This window comes from Alligator sinensis, unplaced genomic scaffold (genome assembly GCF_000455745.1).
Source record: "Alligator sinensis unplaced genomic scaffold, ASM45574v1 scaffold494_1, whole genome shotgun sequence".
NCBI classification, from domain to species: domain Eukaryota; kingdom Metazoa; phylum Chordata; order Crocodylia; family Alligatoridae; genus Alligator; species Alligator sinensis.
Genome location: NW_005842805.1, coordinates 355,962 through 379,419, shown reverse-complemented (window position 1 = coordinate 379,419; position 23,458 = coordinate 355,962). Strand labels below are relative to the sequence as shown.

General features: G+C 41.2%; 1 protein-coding gene across 1 annotated transcript in view; it reads right to left on the bottom strand.

Moving 5' to 3' along the window:
- The window catches only part of PTPRT (protein tyrosine phosphatase, receptor type T), a 418,285-nt gene that overhangs the window by 51,352 nt on the left and 343,475 nt on the right, over window positions 1–23,458 (bottom strand). Inside the window, exons 12-15 of the mRNA XM_006035110.3 lie at window positions 21,738–21,815; window positions 21,496–21,531; window positions 10,499–10,686; window positions 2,198–2,285 (exon numbers count right to left, since the gene is read on the bottom strand). Coding sequence (XP_006035172.2) covers window positions 2,198–2,285; window positions 10,499–10,686; window positions 21,496–21,531; window positions 21,738–21,815 — 390 coding nt within the window. The remainder of the gene's footprint in view (window positions 1–2,197; window positions 2,286–10,498; window positions 10,687–21,495; window positions 21,532–21,737; window positions 21,816–23,458) is intronic.

Here is a 23,458-nt window from a genome sequence, read left to right as displayed (position 1 = left end):
AGAGGCGGTTAGATGAGCATCTAGCTGGGGTCACCTGGACCCAGAACTCTTTCCTGCTTATGTAGGGGGTCGGACTCGATGATCTATTGAGGTCCCTTCCGACCCTAACATCTATGAATCTATGAATCACCCTTTGTCATACAAGAATGTATCTTTGGGAGCAGTTTCCTGCTATGTCATTTCCCATTTCTCTTACTGGATTTTACTTCCTTTATTCATTCCCATGTGCTAACTGAAATGTTTCCTTCTGGGCGATCTCTCTTTCATCCTAAATGAGATGGTAACCATGGCTTCATTGCTACTGTTCCCCCTACCTCCATCCTCAGTCATGCTTTTTCCTTACTCAAAATTAGATGGAAAATATATTGCCTAGCATGGTTTTCTTCATTATACATACCACCCTCACAATGACTGTACTTGCTTCTGCACTTTACAGAGCATTCAAAATGTGGTACTATCATGTCCATTTTGTACATAATGAAACAGAAACAGAGAGGGTTAGTGACCTGCTCAGAGCCACCTAATGAGTCAGTGACAGGAGCAGGATTAGAACTCAAGAATTGCTGGCTTGCATTCCCATAATTATTCCTTTAGATTAAGAGGTCTCAAAACCAGTCTCTTTCACAATATTCCATGCAATGTATTAGAGAGTCTTAGTCCATGATCAAGTGAGGACTTCTGATGTTACCACACTGGTTCAGGTTCTTTTTCTTTTGTTAGAGTGTTTTCATTAAACCTAAGGTTTACATAGCAGCCCTGAGTCTAGACGCAAATTCCCTACAGGCAAGTGGAAACAATCTCTGTTGCTGTAACAGAAACAAGAATGAGCTTATACAGGGGAAACCAGGGCCTGTCTCCCCACAACCAGCTGGACACAACAGCTCACAGACGAAAAAGGAATAACAAAACAAAACAAAAAGCCAAAAAACAAATTCGTTAATTAAACAAAACCTAGGAAAAAGAAAGGGGTTTTCTTTGGATATTTAAAAAAAAAAGTCTTGTCAGGGGCAAATCTTATTTTAGCAAGCCTCTTTTGCCCCTTTTAACCCATTACTATCATTATTCATATCCAATTTTGCTAGGCCACGTACAACCATATAGTAAAAGACAGTTTCTGTTCCAGAGAACTGACAATCTAAATTAACAAGACAAAGAAAGGGTGAGGAAGAAGACCTCATCCTTAGCCCCATTTTGCAGATGGAAAGCAGAGATACCAATGACTCATGCAAGGTCACGCAGGATGCTTGAGGCAGAACAAGGAACTGAACCTAGATCTTTTGGGTCTCAGCAAACTAACTGAACCTTAAAACCTCAGGTTTACAAGGAAAATCTTTCTTCCTAGGACAAAATATGTTATTTTTCCTGGAAGCTGTAATGGATGGAGAGGGAGGGGTCAGCTCTGTCTGGATAGGTGTGTATGAATACTTTTCCTCTTAACATTAATTCTCTGCCACTGAGAAGTACAGAATACAGGGTTTCAGAGGTACAGACAGATTTGATCCAGCATGGCATTTTTTATATTCCTATGTTCTTAATAGGAAATAATATTACCTAAATGTGTCCTCATTTATACCAATTCAGCTCCAGAGAACTTAGTGGGACTTTTCAAAAAGTGCCTTGATTTTTATCTTGTATTGACATTCCATACTTTTGACCACAAGTTTTCCATTCTCTTTCCCATTAACAATCTTGTAACATCCTTATAATCGTTACAACAACTGCTTGCTTATCAAGGTAGGACAGGATAGAGCTCAATGCCTTTAACCTGTTTTAAAGTGATTTAGAAGTAGGAAAAAGGAGCAGAGCTCTATGAGTGCTCCACAGGCTGCTGGCCTTTCGTTTAAGGGAAAACGTTTGCTCTCTGATCCACATATAATATCTGTTATATCCTGATCTCCCTTTGCATTCCCATACATGAGGTTGATGGCTCTGCACATGTAGAGATAACAGACATGTTACTGACATCAGGATAGACAGTGAGAATCTGACAGCAGGAATTTGCCCTTAAGAAGAAAGCAGTAAACACAAAACAAGAAGAAAAAAGTATCTCATAAAAAGAAACTTCATTTGCTACTAACTCTTCACAAGCTGGGCATTTTGAACCAGGTTTCTTTAGTTAAACTATCAAAATATTCTTTTCCACCAGATGCTTACAAACATACAAAGGAAGCTTAGTTTAATATGAATTTGCACCTACAGGAGATTATGTTCCCATATCTATTCTTATTGCGGTTTTCATCTTCCTTGGCTGTATCCCAAGATGCTGTCTGCCCTTCAGGGAGAGCCTGCAAAATAAACAATGGTGGAGCGTTTATAAAAAAACTGGCCAATGCCTTTAGGTGGTTTAACATGACAATGCAGGGCAGAAATGAAAGCACTGCATAATTCAACACTCAACCAAGAAAACAGCTGTTCTTGAGGAAAGGGCACATCTAATAATGCAAAAGGCACAGCTCTTCAGAGACCATTCTCATCCCTTGGCGTGCATTGGCTAAGTATCATTTTCATCATGCAACTATGGATCTAAAAGGTATGGAGAACTTTATTTGTTTCCAGCTGCATATTCATAGAGAGAAATACCCTTTGGGTCTGGGATGATTGTACATGCGTATACCCCAGAGAGAGACCAGATGGTTGAAACATAGAATTCAGTGGAGCCGATGATTTTTCCTTTTACTACACTAATGGTGGGTTACAGGCCTTCAGTAATTCCACCATGCAAAACTTCATCTTATTTTCCTAAAGAAATCATTGAAAGGCAATATTGCCCACAGATCTGCAAAGAAGAATATTATAGCCATTGACTAGGTGCTATATATGTATGCACACTACTAAAAAGAGGTGACAGCATTTCTAAATCAGGAATTTTATAGGGTATGGCACACATCGCTCTACTGGCAAATCGAGTCACTTCACCCTTTTGACTTTGTCCTGTGAGTCTCCATGGGCATGATTAAATAAGCTATTTTTTCTCTTGGGGTAGGCCCAGAATGAGTGTTTGTATGGACATAGCCAGAAAAATTGCACTTGTCACTGGATATGGCCAAGGAGACAACCGCTCTCTGTTTGGAATATGGTCTGGAATATCTGTAAATAGGAACAATCATTTTTGAGATGCATCGAAGGGAACTTCAACAGGGTCAGTTCAAAGTAGCAGCAAAAGCAGAACTGTGTTGGGACACAGATGGTGCTAACTGTCTCTTGGGTGTTACCAGCGCAGCTTTTCACAGCTGACACAGAAAACCACAATGCGAAAACTGGAGTTCTCAGCTGCAGCCAACCCAACCTTGCTTTCTGCTGGAAATATAAAAAGCAGCTTTGGCAGACATTCCACTCAGTTTTTCTGTCACTCTCTCTCAAGCACTACTCAGAACTAGATGCTGCATTCCAAAGAATAACAGCACCATTGCAGATTGTACTGTTTACCATCCCAGGAGAATAGTGGTTTTATAATTTAATCATTGTGGAATCAAGTTTGCCTTTACTAACAGTAGGTAGTATTCAGTAGATCTTTTTTGAAAATGAATTTGTATGCATCTTCATAAGCCACCCAGGTCTATAATTGCGTGAGAATTGTGACGGAAGAGACACTATAATTAGGATCTGCAAATCGGATATTATGATAAAACCTGATCTGTGCAACTCCCTGGCAGACCAGACCATCTTGAATTTCCCCTCAAAGGAGTTGTGAGACAGACAGTGTCAGACACAGCTATAAGCATTGTTGACAAAGATGGGGAAGGCAAGCTCCAATTCAAAAGCCCTGGAGTAAAAGGTAATAACTCAGTAATTGGTGAGGGCTTTGATCATGCATCTATTTCCTTTTACAGACAGCTGCTACCTAATAGCAACTAATCTCGTAGGCAAAAAAATATGTAAGAGAAAGTAGGTGGGGGAAGCTCATTTTCATCTTCAAAGACAGAGGGAAAAGACACCTTATTTTTACATTACTCTCTAGTTACAGTAGATTGTCCAGAGAATGGCAGTAGTCATTAGGTATCCCAACATACACTTTTGAGAAGAAAAATATCCCTTTTGTCATAATTGCACGTGTGAGGTTGTCTTGTCCAAAGAAGCTACAAACATGCCCAGTAAATCCCATATCAGATAATGCTATCCTGCCACTGAAACTGATGAGGATTTTGCTTTCTATGTTTTCATAAGGCCTTAAGGTATTCAGGGGGAGGTTTATGACAGCTCTTCATACTGAATACCAAGGTAACTTCACAGTATACAAAAAAATCGTAATTCCTCTTTGAATTGAAGGGGAACACTTCCAGCTGAGGTAGGGCATATATTCCCAATGTAAAAGTGTATTTTTACATACACAAGATGAACATGTTGGAACAGCAAACCTTCCGAGCTCATTTTTTAAAATTAGAGCTTCCTAACTGTTTACAGAATTTTAACATTCACAAAAGCTAATCCTTAATTTTCATATTTTGTTCTTTCCCTACAGCAGTTTTCTGAAGTTTAAGTAAGATATATTAATAGTAGTTAACATGAGATGGTATTGATAAATTGCACAGTTAATTTTAATCTAAAGTTAAAGGGCTAGATTTCGCAAAAGAAATCAGCTTCTAAGTACTTTGGGGGCAAAAGAAATCACCCATCACTTACATAACTGCATAGGAGTGGAGTGTTTTTTGTAAATTTGTGACCCTATGAAAGTAGCTATGGTCACATTACATTAAAGCTTTGCACAGAACAAGTTTAATGCTCAACTAATTCAATATTTTGGCTTATTTAAGGACAAATCATTTGAATTAGTACTTGAATTAATCTATTCTGACGTAAAGGATCTATTTTCTTAGACAGAGTGAAATTTGCAGCTGGCCAGAATGAAGTAACAGGTTAATTAGTGATGTCCACATTTAACAGACAGGAACAGACGGGTCCTCTGAAAACCTGTATTCCGACGCTGTCTTAAAGCACAAGTGAAAGTTACTGCAGGCATTTGTCCATATCACCTGCTGGCTCAGAGTCTGAGTGTTGGGCCAGCTGCAAGCCAGAATTAAAGGGTACAGAAAAGTGAATGAGTGATGTTTAAACAAGGCCTGTGCCTAAGCAGCTTTATCCACCTCTGTGTATTCTTATGGATATGGATGCATTAAATAATGACAGTGGTCATGAAGGGGCCAAGGCATATTTTGAGCCATAGGGACATAAAGTGCACTCAAAAAGTGTGTGCATCCTCAGTGCTATCATATCCATGCATTCACAAGTGTAAATAAGAGTCACCTCCCATCTTCCTTAAACAGGGGCACCAAATGCCACACATCAGTTTTCTGCACATATAACAAGCTGTGAAGATTTTGAAAGGCATACTTGGATGAAAGGTTAGCATTTACTATAAGCCAGTGTGGGTGAAGGTATATTATAAACAAATATGCAACTCAGATGTGCTACCATAGGGGTGAAAAATACAGAGATAAAAGACTGCCATGGATGAGTGATAACTCCGGCTCACAAAGGACTTTCATAAGAGTAAAATTATTTGATATCATGTCACTAAATAGACTGTAATTTATGAGGCCTGCTGGCAAAGTAAAATAGAATATCAGCTCTTTAAAGGATAAATGCTGTTGAATGTGATACCAGCATTAAACTATATTATAGATAAACAAATTTTAAGAGAGGCATAAAACAAGGCTGGACTATTTTTGTTTAAGGTTCCTATGACACTTTTGCAAAACACATTTATTAGCTTTGTGTTCTGCTAGATCCCACATCAGGACACCATATTGTGCCAACATGAAACTACTCTGAGTAGTGTAATCAAGCTATAAGTATTACATCCTCTCTACCTTTGTAGTACTACTGGTGGTAGCTGCGTTTCACTAGTAATTACAGTTTTGCCTAAATACTATGTCCTGAAAGCTGAAATCAGCCTTCCAATAATGACTGTAGATATCCAGATTAATACAGAGGGAGTTATGACCATTTAACCAAGGACAGAACTTGATATGTGATTTCAAGATTTGTAGGCTGTGTACAAGTGTAGACATTTGGTTCCCTGGGGACAACTAGCAGTAGGACACCTTGTGCCACTGCTACTTGTCCCCAGGGAATGCTCACGCCATGTGCCCTCTGGTACATGACAGGTTACCCCAGGTGGGGTAGAGGAGGCTGGGGCCAACACAGTTGCTGGCACCAGCAGCCTTACCCGAGGTCCTTGGGGCTGGGAAAGCTGCAGCTGCATTGCTCCTGCAGCTAGAAGCCTGGTTCGAAGCTGGAGCATTGCTTTAGTCAGCCAAGCTCGTATTGGGCAGCGTGCACTGCCCTGCTTTTTTTCTGCGTGTTTTTTTTTAACCCCTGAATTTTCAGGGGTCAACAAAACCAAAAAATAAAAACAAAAAACCTGCATTGCAAGGTAGCAGCACAGGAAGTGCCTGAATATGCAGTATGTGGTGCCGCAGATGCATCTGATGTGCCACGTACCACACGGCCGCACTTGTTTGGACACAGCCATGGGGTGCATCCACACATGCAAGCATGTGCCACAGCTTATATAGAAGTGGTGCAAACTTGACCCAGCGCTTTTTGCCTCAGTGCACGTGCTCAGACATGCACATTGTTGTGGAGCAAGTTGTACCACTTGGGGCAAAACACCCCTGCCTGGCTCCTCTCGGATCTGCAGCCAGGGGGAGCTAGAGCCCAGGGCCAGCACCTGTGCTGTCCCCAGCAGTATAAAAAGCTAACTTGGCAAGTAGCTCAGGGCTCTCAGGAGCTTCTGGGGCCCATCCAATTGGTACCTGGGGACACTACCCCTTGTGCCAGCCGGACTCTTGAAGCAGCCCTGAGAGTTCCCTGCACCCTCTACCCACTGCAGCAGTCTGGCAGTGGGGGATGATGCCTGGCTGTGCACCTGCCAGACCCGGAGGAGGACTGGCCCTCTGGGCCAGCTGCCAGTGCACTGTGGTTGCAGGGTTGGCCTCTGTGTGGCACTACTGCCATATGTGCTCCCTTCCTGACCATCTGGGCAGTTATTGCCTGGAAGATGTTCCGGGTGTGGTGGCCTGCTTTGAACTGTCCAAGCATGTCCTCCTGGCCCCATTTAGCTAGGAGGTCAGTCACCTCCAGCTGGGTCCAAAGTGCCAGCCCTGAGCAGGCAGGGTCCTGCCACTGACCTCCCTAGCAGGAATTCTGGTGTTCCCCATTGGAAACCTGAAAAATCCCTGATAAAAAAATCCCAAAGTAACTCTGTAAAATACCCCAAAATCCATGTTCCTCCACAATTAAAACAAAAGACCACTATAAAGAGAAAGAGAGAGAGAGAGAGAGAGAGAGAGAGAGTGAGAGACAGAGATCAGTTGGGCAATGTTTTATTGATCTATCTAGAGTGTTAAAGCAATTTGAAAGACTTCCAGTGTCTCTATTATAATAATAAAGTGAACTCTAAATACATGTTTCATGAATTCATGAATACATGAATATATATTTTGCTGCCGCCCAACAAGGGCTACAGCCCCTCCACAGGGGCAACGGTCCCCACACAGGGGCTATGGCCCCCCCCGCAGGGCCCACATGCCCCACCTCAGCCCCCTGATTGCTGCCCCACCTGGCCCCATCCCCTGCTGGATGCTGCAGCCCCCGCTATGACTGCCCCATCCATCCCTGCTTATATTCACCCAAGAATCAGGGGCTGTGGGGGCTCCAGGGCCTCCTGGCAGAGCCCCCCTGGGCAGCACAGGGCAGTGGGGGGCAGCAAGTCCCAGTGGCCCCAGCCCGAGGCCCTCACCCTCCCCTGAGCTGTGCGGACAGGGCCCCAATGACCCAGACAGCAGCTGGTAAGTGCTGGGGGGAGTGTTGGGTTGTTTTTTTTTTTTTATTGTGGAGATGGGGCCGGGCAGGGAAGGGATTGAAGGGGCTTGTGGGGCAGGCGGGGGGTTGGACAAGGAAGTGATTGTGGGGTGGGGGAGTGGTTGGGGCCAGTGGGGGTTCCTCTAGACCCCTCCCCCTCCTCCAGCCTCCCTGACCCCTTCCTTACTGGCACTGGAGTCCTCCTGCTGACACGCTGCCTGCCCTGCATGGGCAAGCAGAGTGCTTCAGCACCAGGGCAAGGGCCAACCACAGAGATGTTCTGCAGCCAGAGCATCTTTGTGGAGGACCCAGCCTGCAGTTGTTTCAGGGCAAGGTCCGGGACTGTACCCTGCCCGGCTTTTTTTAGCTCTTTTTTTTTTATCCCTGGATATCCAGGGGTCTAATTTTTCCCCCGCACTGCAAACTTGCACCAGGGGAACCTTTTCCTGTTCTTGCATGCGACTCTTGCAGCATCTCAAAGGGGTTTGACATACTGCAAGAGGCACGTGCAGGCTCATCTGGATGTACCCATGCAGTACACACTGGTATCTTCTAATGAAACAGGTTATATAATTCTACATTGTATCATTATATACACACACGACCGCTATTTTCTGGAGAGCATCACATCTTGTGGAGGTGGAGTTTCATTGACATTTTTCATGTTAATGTGTTATTTTGATAATTACCAACCTTGGGGCCAAAAAAGTTTTGTATTCTCTAGCACACTGGTTCTTAGCCTTTTTAGTCAGGGCAACCCTTAGCTGTCACTTTTTTTTTTTTACTACAGAAAAATAATAGGGTATTTTTTGTGTTGCAAAGACCACAGCAGGTCTATTTGAAGTCTCTGAATTTACCTTATGAATCATGCATAGAAGCTTGCACACTGAATAGTGCTAATATTGAGTGGCACCCCTGAAAGGATCTTATGCCACCCTGTTCAGAATTACTGCTCTAGCACCTGTTTATTTTCTCTCTTAACATCAAAACCTAAGTCTTTGCAGTACCTGCAAGTGTTACATACCATTTTGATTACTGTTCATGTAGGCGTGGAGTGACTTGAGTATAAGTTATTCGTACCAGTAAAGCAGTGATTCTCAATCTGAGTGTCACGTCACCTGATGCCATAAGGTCCTTATAAGGATGCCAAGGGTTGCCACTCAATATTAACACTTACATGTTTGCAAATATGATCCATAAAATGCACATGATACATAAGATAAACTCATAAGATAGACACATGATTCATAAGATAAACTGATATTTCGAATAGGAATCTATAGTGTCAAAAACAATTTGGTTGCAGTCATTCTGAATTCTCTTTCTGCAACAGAAGAATTACTTTATTATTTCTTGATAGCAAAAACATGCATAACAGCTAAGGGCTGGCATTTTTGTTTTTAGTCTAACAATATTGAGAACCACTGCCATAAGAGAACAGACCAGTTGTTTCAATATTAAACAAAATCCATGCTTTAGTAGTTACACTAGAGCACAGACTTGTGGGGATATGAGTGAGTGGACTCATCTCTGTTGTGTTCAGTAATAGGAAATATTTGTCCCACTGAGTCCTTTATGCCATCTGATCAACACAGTATTCTCTGACCAGAATGACTTAGGAAAGCCATTTCCCATTCTATAATGACAAACTAGCACAAGTGATAAACACCCCCATGGAATTTTAATTACAGAAAAAAAATGAACTGTTTTCATTAAGTAACATATTTCTCACAGCTGTTATGCTATTTTAAAGTTCTTTTAATGGAACTATAACATATTACCTTTTGGCCTCCCCCCAAGCTTATTTCATTCATTACAGGTATTGCTTGCCAGAGCAGAATTTCATTGACTGTTTATGCTATTTACTTCTCTTGCTCCTTCCCACATCTTGGTACAGTTGTCTTTCAAACTTCTTCTTCATTTCGTCCATTCCACTTGTTCATATTAAGTTCGTGATTCTTACCACATCTTGGATTTGGTGCCCTTTTTAACAACCATTTTATGTCTCTCACTTCACAGCCAGTTGGAACAGAAGATTAGCTTTCAGATATTCTGAAGTGGAGGTTCAAAAATTATTAAAGCCACCAGGGGTATCCAGGGCTTTGTGTTTATGTTCTGCATAGACCTTGTTAAGTTGCTCTTTAAGTTGATCAGTGGCCACAACGAATTTGCAGCTGCAACTGGGAAGAAAGCAGAAGCAAAAAAGCTTGCTTTGCTTATCAAAGCATGGCTTGCATTTTAGTTTTGTCACACCAGTGAGAATGAAACCAGAGAGCTCCAATTTTTCCATCGAGTTCAATGCATGTTAAATCACTACTATCCCTCTCTATGGCAAGGGGACAATAAGTAGTATCACCAGGGCTATTAATTATATGCCACATTTGCAAAGGAGAAGACCTAATAGAATCATATGTATTCTCCATCTCTTTCAGCAGTGTTATAATTCCAGGAAGTTGACAGTGTTTAGAAATGGTTGTCACTATAGAAGAAGTGGACTTGAGACACAACACAAGGCAAGGATTTAGGGTTATAATCTTAGTTTCAAATACAAAAGGAAGAAAAGGATTACAGTTGACTGAATTAAGAAAAAGATCCTGTTAGAAGTAATTATTCTTTCCTCGCAAGCTTGTATCCTTTCTTGAGATTTGTCACTGCCACTTCTCTATTTATTCATGTGAGCAAATGTTCCTCTCACCTCATACTCCTCTTTAAATCCATAGCCCTGTCCTCGTTTCATCTGGGTGATGTGCTGTAGCAAGTCGGCCACTCGGATGGCTGGCTGGAACTGCCCCCTGGGGTAGGACATTTCCACTGGCTCACAGCTTCGGTATGGATGGGTCTGGATAGTCAGAGTCGGCTGGGTCATCTCCCCATGGCTACTGTCTGTTTTAAAGACAGGGAGGCAAAACAAGCTTTCACCTATCTGTTATTTCCAGTCTCATTCCCGTTCCATTTGTTTGTTTATTTTTTCCCCTATAGGTTAGTGTGGGTGAAATAAAGCACAGAAATAAGTAGCAAAAAAACCACATGCTCAAAGTCAACCCAGAAAAACTAAAACACATGCAAATATTTTTAGTGTAAAAATAACACAAAAGACAAACACATACCATATAGCATGAAATAATGTATAATACTGTTGTGAAGTATGCAAAGTGATTCCACCCGAAATCATTTATCATTACTTATAAAATAACCTAGGACAAAACTGTTTTGTGCTTACAAATGCACAAGATTTTTTTAAGGGTTCAGTAATTTACTTGGTTGCATAATTTGAGAGCCCAGAGAGATTTGGAAAGATTCAGAGATACAGACAGCTTTAAATGTTTTTTTTCTAGATACCTCTAGGTAGCAGGGGCTCGTGAGTGCTGAGATACTGGGGAGCATGGAGCATCCCACAGAAGCATGGGGGGCTCCCCAGTGCACTTGGCAACAGACCCAGAAGTGGACCAGAAGCACTTCCAGTCCATTTCCAGGTCCACTGGGGAGTGCACTAGGGCCCCCCCATGCCCCTCCAGCTTGGGGACTGGTGCCTCCTGGGTCTGGGGGAGCACCCAGGGTCCCCCCACAGCTAATCACCTAGCTGGGGAGGTGCGGGGGGGGAGGGAGGGGCCCAGAGTGTTCCTTGGCAGACCCGGAACTGGACCAGAAGTATTTGGAGCACGTGGAGGGCCCCCCTGCATTCCTGTGGGACACTCCATCCACCCTAGCATTGCAGAGTTCACAAGCCATGCCTGCTACCTCAAGGTATGTAGATACAGCCTTAGATGTTTTTTCTCCGTCCAAATCACTGATCCTCCAAATCAGCATCGAATCTTCAGATTCATATTCGGCCAAATCGAATCAGGGACAGTGATCTGAATCAACTAATTGAATCACTGTCTGATTTGGGCTGAATCTGAATCCAAACTGAATAAGGCCCACTTAACACATCCCTACTAGCTTGCTCACAGACACTTAAATTTCAGAAATGTAAATTTCGCAGAAAAATGTTTCTTTTCAAAAAGAAGAATTAGAAAATCTCCATCACAAGACAGATAAAAACTGCAGAACTGTATATCCCAGGCAAAACTCTAACTCTATGACACAATACTCCTAGTTGATAAGGAAACAGAGAATACGTCCATCAAATGACAATTGCCTACCAACCTTTTTATATTTAACCAGAGAAGCTCAACTCAGATGCAGCACCTATATTCCAGTTTTTGTTTCTTATCCAGCTGAGTTGACTGAATGCAAGCAACTGGCCCAGGTCCACAAACCTACGAGTTTCAGGGTAGGTTTACAGATAAGGGTCCTAGTATTTTGCATGAGTTATTACTATCATTCCTACCCACTCCCATGAGATTAATAAATACAATATATAACTTATTTCGATCAGCAGATCTCAAAATGTACGTAGATTGGATACAGAGAATTCACTTGCCTAAAACTGGAAAGGGACAGACACTAGAAATGATTCTACATCAGCACATTATTAAAGCTTTTTAGAAAGGAGAAAGAAGAAAAAACATCCATCTGAAACCTCAGGGGAATTTTCAGCTGCCAATGCTGAAATTTGGCCAGGGCATGAGAGTGACTACTTCTGCTCCTGCAGAAAAACACTCTGGAGTTTGGCCACAAGCATTTAGGACCTATGCCATCCCTGTGGTTGGAAAGTTAGATAAGAACAGATGGAGCAGGGCCTTAGAACACGTTTTCACATGGGAAACCATCTCTTAGAAGCCTTAATGATAGATTAGAGGGGAAGTATCAGGACAGGCATTCGTGAGAATTTGCTTTGCTCAGAAGTCATAGGAATATTAGAAAGATAAAGAAATGGTAGCAGGGGACACTTTATCATCAATAAGGCAGGCTTGTATTAAGCTCTGGTGACATAAGGAAGAGCTTAAGCTCTGATTATCAGAGATGGTGAGTACCTGCCACTTCTTCCAAGATTTATTGGAGTTACTGGGGATCGGCTGCTCTGAAAACCTGCCTACTGAAATTAAAGATATTTTTCAGAATCCAGACTAGCATGAAAACAACAGTATTCATGTGGCATAGGAAAATAAGCACAAGATTGGCTTTAGCAGAATCACCCTCCCATAAAATAGTTAATAAATTTGGAATTTAAGGAAGAGTAACATTCTAAGCACTTGTATAATAATCCTAATGCTGCTACTAATGACAGTGTGAAAACTCTGAACAGAGGGAATTTCAAGGCTTATTAATTTTCCTAGTTGGATTCACTTTCCCAATGAATCTTTCCTCACCTATTCCCTATTAACCTCCTGTAATGGAGAGGAGACGGTTTTTATCGCACACCATTTCCGACAGACGTACTATGCTTAATTTTCCATCATTAGGTTTAATACAAACCCAATTTCACAACTGGCTTCTCTAAGGAACCTACAAGCAATGCTACATTTTTATCAGCCCCAATTAAAAAACATTACAATGCCCCTATTCGAGAGGGAGTCTTAAAACTAATGTGTGGTTCTATTGCTAATACAACAAGGGCATACTCAGGCCACAGGTTACTTGCAAAATGTAACTCAAATCATTCAGCCCCAACAGAGGTAATTACTGATTTCCCTCTTTACCAAAACCCTAATTTATAGGTTGTTTAACCCTCCTTTCTCACAGTTTCACATGGAGAGGTGTAAGCCACAGGAATTTTCTGCCCTTTATAAGTCAATTCCTCTACCAGTGTATTGCAATCTTGAATTTGAAGGATGCAACTAGGAATCAAGGTTGTTCAGTCTCATTGGCTACTCAATTTGCCCTCTTAAGTGAGGCTGACAATAAGGGCAGTGAGGACTGCCACCTGTGGGGGTGGTTTCTCTGGTGTAGACAACTACATTACAAATTTCAGGCATTTGTTCCACCTGAGGTGCATGCGCTAAATCTAGTGTCAATGGTGCATGTTCTGCACTTATCTAGAATGACCTGTGAGAATTAACTATGAAGGAGAGACACGACTGAGTAGACTCTACACTACAGGGAGAAGAACCTGAATCAGATTTGTGCTAACACAAAATGGCCCACTGCTTTATCCACAAGCATTTTATCTGCACCAAAGTGGGGGGGAAAGTACCTTATGCAGACAAACTGCTGTGTACGAGGTGAATCTAGTGCTCATATGTTCTGCTAATAATGCCTGATGCAAAAAACATATTGTGCCCTCTCTTTGAATCTGAGCCTAAGCATGGTTAATGAGGCCCTCAAGCAAGGCACTATACCATCTCTCGAAATGTGCTGATTACAGCAATTTTATGAACAATTCAGAAAACACTGGGAAGGAGGGGGGATAGGAAGCAGCAAACTCATCTCTCACTAGGACAATCAACCAAAAGAGTCTTTTGAGGGCATTCTAGATGGGCTTTGCTTTTCCTGCAGGTTGCAGAAAATAGAACACATTTCATTCCTTGTGGCACTGTTATTGCTACAGTCCTTCTGCAAAGTCCCACTTCTTTAATTGTTACACTCAACAAGGGACAGCAGTTTCTCATTACTCCCTACCCTGACCCTTCACATTTTGCTGGTGCCTGACCCTGTAAAACTGACTGCCCAAAACTCGCCCCTAAGTCGCAAGGAGTTGAAATAGCACCTCACAAGCTCAGAATCTAATATCATTCACTGGTTTGTGCCTTATGTGACATTCCAACATCAAGAAGATGAATTAGGCGAAAAGAGAATTATTTGGAAGATCTTTGAATGGATTCACTAGAACCCAAGAGTTAGAAGCAAGTAAACAAACAGAATGCGCCTGTTTTAGAACAATATCTGGTCTGCATAGATTTTTAGGTAAGAAGGGATCTTTTGCATGGCAACACCACAGGATACAGAATTTTATCCAGTAATTCTTGCTTCATTTCCAACAGAACTACACAATGTATTTTGAAAATACATCCCATCTAGATTTAAAGATTTCCAATGATGGAGAAACTGTCACATTCCATAATAAGCTGTGCCAATGGTTAATTGCCCTCACTATCAAAGCATGTTTCTTGTTTGCCATCTGAATCAGTTTAACTTCAGTTTCCAACCTTTTTCTCTTCAGATTAAAGAGCCTTCTAATATCTGAAATCTTTTCCCCACATAGGTACTGATCAAATCACTTCTTAATTTTCTCTTTGATAAACTAAATACATTGAACTTTTTCAGTCTAACTAAGGCAAGTTTCCCAGAACTCAAACTGTTCTTTTAACTATTTTCTGAATCATTTCCAATTCTTCAATATATTCCTCTGGTGCAATTGTAACTAAAACAGATATTTTTTTATGCTGCTGAGAAACCTGTTGTCTGAGATATGATTTTCCCCCTAATATCAGTGCCGCAGTGTTGAACTGTTTTGTCAGTTTAACTCTTTAGATGCAAGCACTCTGGCTTCCACACCAAGATGCTCACTGCCAACACTGGTTTCAAGCAGGTAGCTGTTCCTGGGAACTGGTATTTTTAACCCAAGCTGTGTGGCACATGAAATCTCTGGATTTCTGTAACAGGAAAATAAATCCTCCATGCACTGGTATCTAGGGAAGCAGCCTGATTTTTTAATGATGCTTCTGGACTCAGGTGCCTAGATACAGGTAGCCAAATGTGAAAAGGTCAGCCACATAGTTCACTCTTCTGTGTGGAACAACAAATTTACTTTGCCTGTGGGAACAGAACCATCAATGCACTCCACTTCTCTCTGGTTAAACCCAAATTCTACAGCAGGATATGATGAGGTGAAAAACACTGAACCAACAGATTGAACTGTGGTATCAATGCACAGCATCTGAAGGGCAATCCTGAAAGCAGGCCATTATTGCCTGACTGCCGCTAAACACCTACTACTGCAGCATAATTCTGTTGCTATACCGCCAACTAAATAAAATACATAAATCATTCTTCTCATGATATCTGATACACTCTGGTATATATTTCAGGCACAGGTCAGTAAGCACCTGAAAAATTAGATCCCCTATACCACTAGGTACAACAGTATGGACACAGTACTGCATAATGGTCTAGTAGAGCTACAGGTATGGGACATTAGCCACCCAGAGCACCTGTTAAGACCTGAACTTTAAATTCCTGTTTTTTTTAATGTTATCTTAGTTCAAACTTAAATTTTCCTATGCTGCAAGAACAAATAGAGAGAAAAGAACACACATTCTGATTGTGTCTGCAGAAAAGGGAACTAAGTTATGCTTCACATAACTCAAGCATTACTGCACTGATGTGTGTCCTGAATACATGGAGAAGTTTGTTTAGAAACTTTTCCTTTAATATCCACAAGCTCCTTCTGCTTCCAAAATGATAGGCCTATCATTTCTGTTTATATTTTTATTCTTAGTCTTGGCAAGTGTGTAACGTGATAAGACATCCTTTGCACAAAATAAATTATATTTTGAGTGGTGTTTGTGATGGATTTAATTACACACATATCCAATCTCTCTCTACTAGAGTAAGGGTTGTCAATTACTTGACATCTCCTAAGGATGGCTGCAGCATGGCTAATATCTCTTTGCATTACACAAGGGATATGGTGGCACTTGGTAAAATTAACCTGTTTTTTTAAAAATATTTTTATATAAATCTGGGTCTATTATATGACAAATACTAACTTCAAAGTGACATGCTACATGCAGTCAAACCACTGTTATGAAAAAAAGTGAGTAAAAACGGTCACTTGTCTGATGATACTGATTTATCTAAACTAGGCATTTTGGCTAGCAAACAGACCACTCATGGTTTGATTTTCTAGCCACATTAGTTGCAAGCAGGGGAGGTTATCTTTCATTCATCTTTCTTTTGATTGAAATGAAGTGAAGCAGTGTTTCATGTACCAATCAGGCTCCCTAGCAATGGCCAAAAACATGGCTGAAGAAAATAATTTCCCCTTGAACTGAAAGCACTACTGCCACTCTCTGGCAAGCACTTAAAACTGGGTATTCTAATTTTATTAGAAGCTTTTTGTATGGTTCCTCTGCCATTTTCCCTAACTAATGGAATTGTGGGAGAGAGGATATACTGCCTCAGAGACTAGGACTTGGGATTTTGGGGTCCTAACCAAAACTCTGCCCCTGATTTATATATGCCTCAGAGTCCCACCTGTAAAAATGAGGCTGGTCAAACTTATTTTTCAGGGGTGTCAAATGGTTGCATCCACTAAAGTGACAAATTGTGTTGGACCTAAAAACCGTGTACACACCCAGGTCCCCACCCCCCACCGCAGTTGTCTCATATTTCCATTTTTGCTCCTAGCAGCAAAACACTGCTGCTACGCCTCAGCCACTGAACACTGGAGGGGAAAGTCTTCCACACTCCCTGAACACATCTAGCAAGGCAGCCAGTCTTCCAGGCACATCATTTGAGAAGCTCAGCAAACAATATCCCTCTGCATCCTAACACACCACAATTCTCTCTCTTTTTTTTTATTCCATGCAGGTGATCTTTAGTAAATTTATCTGCCACAGACGCATCAGCCACAGCTCAGCTGAGGCTGGCATGGACTGAGACTGCAGATAACATTGCTCTGAGACTGAAGATCAAGCCATTGATTTTTAAATCTCTTCTCTTTAAAAATTATAAAACTAATCTAACCTTCACTAATGCTGCTACTCACTAATGCAATAAGTTCAGCAACGTCACCTTAACTGCTCAGACATATGCAATAGTTAAATGTTGGGCAGTTTTACTATGTATGTGCAACAAGCTACTGGCACATAAATCCAGGGCAAATTTCTTCACTTAAGTAAGTACATGGGTGTACAGAGGGAAGAAAAACAGAAGGAGCCTTTTCCTGCCTATTTCTTCTCTTCAGGGACAAAGCAGTTACTACTCCTATGATCTCCTGAGGGCAGAGACTGCCTCCTTCTAGCAATGCCATAAGGCAGACAAAAGAGCAAATAAGAACCAGGACGAGTGCCTTTATGGACTCACAAGAGGAGTAACTAGGTGCAAAGGGAAGAAGATACTGCAGCCTGTGAAATTCTACCCTTTCCCCTTTTGCTGAGGAGCTCTGGGACATGCCCACAATGCTCAGTACCTGCAAGATCAACTCCCGAGACAGCATAGTCTTTACCATCCCCTAACAGTGGAATTTTCTAGCTACAATGAAACAGGAAAGACAAAGACCTCTTTTGCCTTTTTGTGATTTTAGTATTCATTAGTAAAAGCAAAAGCACTCACAGCACAATGTCCAATCTCAGGGCCGTTTCATGCTGTTGCAGAAAGTTAAACAGCTAAACAAATGAATTATAAGAAAATATTAATCAAACAAAGGGTGGGATGGAGGGCAAAAAAAATCATCATCCCCTGTGTCTTTCTATTCAACAAATCACGTCACAGGCAAGCTGGGTGAGTCATCCAGTGTTACAAATACCGCACATTTATTAGCAGGTGTAACAGATGGGAACAAATACTGCAGAGCTGGAGGTAGAGCTGGATGATAGATGTTTGTGGAGAGATGAATGATGTTCTTTTCTCTCTCTCTTTTTCTTTTTTAATACAAACCAGTTTTAATAACACTTAAGAAATCAAACTTCTTTTCCAGCTGCAGTGTTGTCCAGTTTCTAGAGACTAGCACAAGGAAGCCAGCAGCTCCTCAATTTTGAGTTTGACTTTTGTCCAAAACTCAGTAGGCAGTCTCCAGCAAATTGCTGAGAGCTTCTTTTTAGAAGGACCAAGCACCTGTAGCTCTTAATGTCAGCTGGAGCTGACATTATGCCTTAGTGCTTTCCCTGCACTGTTTCACAGTTATGAAATGGGATGGGGTGGTTGGGTTGTTAGAAGTAGTTAAAAGTTGAATGAACTAGTGAAAGATCAGTTCTTTTCTTTTTTCAGGCCCCTCCATTGCTTCCCCCCCCATCCCCTCCTTCAACATTTGGATTTAAAAAAAAAAACTTGGTGACTTTTTTTGAGACCTGGATCGAGTCATATGGAATATATCCCTTAGCCTCAAATTAATAAGAGTAAACACAACTATCTTCACTGCTTGCAACAGAGGCATGAAAATAGCTCCAGCAAACTGGAACCTTGATTTTCACAGACATTGAGTGTGGAGCTGAGGTTGACCAGTACCTCCAAGCATATTGAAGGAGTAGAGCCTACTTAGGAAAGCAGTACAGTGATAACTGGAATTCACATTTAGGATCAGGTCCAAGTACACTTATTAAGCACCTACGTGGCCTTAAGCACATAAGTGTGATCCTGTTCTACCCTGATAAAGTCTTAAAACTAAGATTATAGTGTGTTAGTCTGGGCATTATTACTTTTTTCCTGGAACACAATCAAACACCTAACAGATAGAGTACTATTTAGCCCTTAGACAAAAATTCCTCTTTGGGAAACCAAGAAATACAACCATACCAGGAAATGGATACATCTGACAGTTAGGGCTGTGTGAAGCTTTGGTTGCTCATTTGATTTGGAGGAGATTCAGCGGCAAAATCTCCAAATCTGAATTGAATTGGGAGACCAATTAAAAGGTCTGAATCAATTCAAAGCCTCCAAATATATTTGGAAAAGATTTGGAGAAGATTCGGGCAGTCCCCGCTTACTGCCATGGGGAGCTGGACCCGGGAGCCGGATCATGGAGGGACCCCTGCCAGGCCCTGTCCCCTGCCTGCTCAACCAGTGTGACTCCCCGACCCCCACCTGCTCTCCCAGTCCCGCCAATGGCTGCCCTGCCTGGCCCCAATGTCCTGGCACTTAAAAAAACATAAAGCCCCGCACTCACTCAGCAGTTGCTGTAGTGGCCATCCGGGCCTCTGAGGGCTCATGGCAGAGCCTCCCCATGTACCCATGCAATGCAGGGCAGTGCGGGGCAGCAGGGATTGCCGCCATGCCTGGCAGGAACTGGTGAGTGTGGGGCTTTTTTTTTTTTTTTAGTGCCAGGATGCTGGGGTGGGCAGTGTACCTATTGACGGGGCTGGGAGAGTGGGCGGGGGATGGGGCCTGTTTGATTCAGCTGGATCGATTCAGGAAAGTGATTCAAATCACTGTCCCCCGAATCAGCCGAATCCCAATCTGACGTGAATACTAGCCACTTCGCACAGGCCTAATATCGATCTCATTCTCCTTTAAGAATGAAACCTCTCTTGAGAGAGGGTCAGCCTTCTGATGGATTTCAGGATAAATGTGTGTGTTATAACAGTCCCTTCAGGCCTATCTCTGTTTCCTTACTACTCATTGGTAAAACCAATAGGCTCATGTGCTTGTTTGTAATTTCTTCTTGGACTAACTACCAGGCTACTAGCCACTCAAGGTAATGTTTAAAGTAGTTGCAGTAGATGACTGTCTGGAAGAGAAAATTTCCTGCAAATAATCCAAAATGACAGGTCTGATGATTACCACTGGTTAGATTCTGATCATTTGTATGTTGTCTTTTTCATTCATGGCTGGGGAACTTCCTTTCTTATATTCTATACACAGCTAGTGCAAGCATCCTCAAAGGAAATCCTAAACTGGTAAGCTGTTATTGCTCATATTCAAGAGTACACCTCTACTAAGTTTCTGAATCATTTCTTTTGCCATCTTAAAAGTTTCTGCTCTTTCTGTGTCTCTGTTAGCTTGGTGGGACAGCATATTCTTTATAAAGCTTGAAAGACACATTTCAAAGGGGGAGACCTGCAGCTTAAATCTATTTTCAGACACCTGAATAAAAGTGTTGGGTTTTTTTCTCCAGAAGTGTAGAAAACTGAAAACTTCCATTAAACAAAACAGGAGTTGTGACACACACACAGCACCATAAACAATTAGGCTAGTTTTATCCAGGGGCCTAAAGATTAACTTGAAAAGCAAATATTGAGCATCCAACCTGGACAGTTTTGGCCTTTAGAGTCTCTTCTGTCAGAAAAGAAAGTTACCATTTTCTTTTTTTTTTCTGTAGTTCAATAATGCAATTCTACTCAAAGATCACTGTTGATTCCTATTGCATACTCAACATTCATTTTGTACTGAATTCCTATTAACATCCGTGTTTCTTCCATTTTAAAAAGGGAGATTTCTTGGTAGTCTTACAGCTCTTAGGGTACTCAAGCGTGAAACAGTCATGTTCTGGAAGCTGTCTCTGATTCCATCATGGTTCTTTTTGCACTTATACTATTTTGTCCCTCCCAACGGTTTTGACATGCCCAAATGCTTATTTTTCCACAAGTCAGGGGGTAGAGACATCTTTTCTTCATGCACAAAACATGCCTACGTCACCTGCATAGAAATGATTACTTACATGAATCTAACGGTGCACAGAACCTGAAGGGATTCCATTTGTGAAAGACATGCCCAGTACTTCTCATAGTTCTTAAAATTGTTAATGTTAATTTCCTTTCATTAGAAAAATAGGGAAATTTCCTGCCTGATAGATTCTGTTCATTTTCAGGATTTTTAATGAGGTTTTTTTGAATGGATTTGAAATTCATAAAGATCTTCTGGCCTACTTTTTATCTAAGCACTCACACCATCAGTTATGTTGGCTCATTGGTAAACAGCAGCTTCAAGGGGGAAGTCATTTTTTTTGTTTTGTTTCTATGGATACACTAGACAGACTTCTTTAATTTCCTCAGTAATAATGTGGAACTTTCAAAGCAAAGACTTTGCAATCCAAAGGATCCTTGAACATGAGAACAAATATAACAGTGACAATGTTCCTTTGAGTCATTTCTCAAATGCAACAAATGCTTTCTCTCTCCAGTGAAGTATTATACACCATACCTGTCTGCTTACCTAGCAGCGTGGTCGATGGAACAGTGTCTGATGATACTTTGAGATGGAATTTCGTTCACCCACACGACACGGATCAATGGAAATCAACAGAAGATCAATAGGAAAAAAAAATTACAAAAAAAAATGAAAACAAGGTTAGCTGTAACCAACATTCAAATGACTCAGTCCACATGTCATACTGGGAAATGTACAGAAGCAAAAAAATAAAATAAAAAAAAGAAATAAAAATCTGGCACTAGTACCTGAGTAGTAGGAATTCAACAAAGATTTGCTCTGAAGGGTTTTGCTTTGGACAGAAAATGAACAAGGAGAGGATGATGCTAGGTAGGAAAGACATAAGGAAAAAACTTTAGACACATATAAAGTGTGAGAAAGAACAGGGAGAAAGTTTCTAAAAGAACATGGTTATATGGAATATATAGTGCATACCAAAATGAAAACCATTTTTCATCTGAACATGCATATTAAATTATGTTACTATTATTCAGTATTTGCTTTAATAAAAAAAAATCTCCAGGTCCCAAAACACTGTATTATTGCTACTGTGAGATATATTTGGGATAGGCAGACACCCCCCACCTTGCGCCCCCTTCTTTTTAATTAGAGATTATGTTTAGTCTTACACAGGAGACAAACTTGTATTTTTATCTCTCAGAAAGATAAATGCCTAAAAACAACGCACCAAAATACAAACCATATGAAACTGAGTGGAGTAATAACAGTAAAATAAACGTGCTCAAATGCAGAATACATATTCACACTCAAGCCTAGAAACAGTAGTAGCACGTGAAAGCCAGCTTTTTTGCAGGGGAATTGAGGGGTGGTAATTTTAACGGAGTACCTTTTGGAGAGAGGTGAACCTTAAGTATGTCCCGAAGGCAGAATATGTCAGAAGCTGCTGCTCTATCCACAGGTCAAGTTTCTTATGTGGCTCTCAGCTTGGTAGCAAGAGAAGAACTTACCCTAAAAGTGTGTCTTGTAAAGCATGCATTTTGGGACCAAGGATAGCTTGGCAGGGTGCAAACTGTGTCCTATTTGTCTACTGCAAATCTAATACCACACACATGGTGTCAATGCACGTTTATGGTTCTTTTAAAAATGGACAGTCTGGGTGACATGTGGTCTTTTATTCCAATGCAGATAACAACTTAAGGGGGGCAGGCTGATTAGAAAGGACAAGCCAATCCTATCTCCTCCCACTCTATAGAGTAATTTCCCGGGACAAGGACTCATAGATTATTTACTTTATAGTCAAAATGTATCAGAGAAGGAAGGGGCCAGAATCAGCATCCATGTGGTACATTCATGGTTTTTATGGAGCTACCTTATGTAATGAATGACTTGCACATAGCCATGGTAATCTACCATTTCTGAGGACATGTTCTTTCATAATCATTTTGCATTTGTTTCTAAACTGACAATTTACTTACCACCTTCACAGCACGATGAGAAACACTAATACAAAAAGCTCAGTACATCAGAATGATAGCAATAGGTAAAAAGAAGAAACTATTCCAGAATCCAATAAAAATTAGACAAAATTCAATATAGATCAAAGCAATTTCAGAAGCAACTGCTCTACTTCTAGGAGTAAGCATTACTTACCAAGTTAAAATTATTCTAAGGAATGAGGAAAAGCATTCACTAGTTTAGAGAGTTTCCCTGGAATGCCATAAAGTCAGCAGAACTGCTCTCTAAGGAGTTTACAGCACCCAATAAATGCACTTAGATCTCTTCCAGTATAAACACTTTTCTTTTGCCATGTTTTCACTCCCATCTGCAGCTTACAGAATACAGTTGACATTACAAAAAGTTAATATCAGCTGTCTCACAAACAGGTCTGCTTGATTTCTCTCTCAGCTGCCTTTAAAACAGGATGCATCTCCTATTTTGGGGGGAGTCCCCTTGCCTTGTTCTGTTAACCCTATTAATGCCCATGCCTTGTAGTGGCATCTACTTCTAG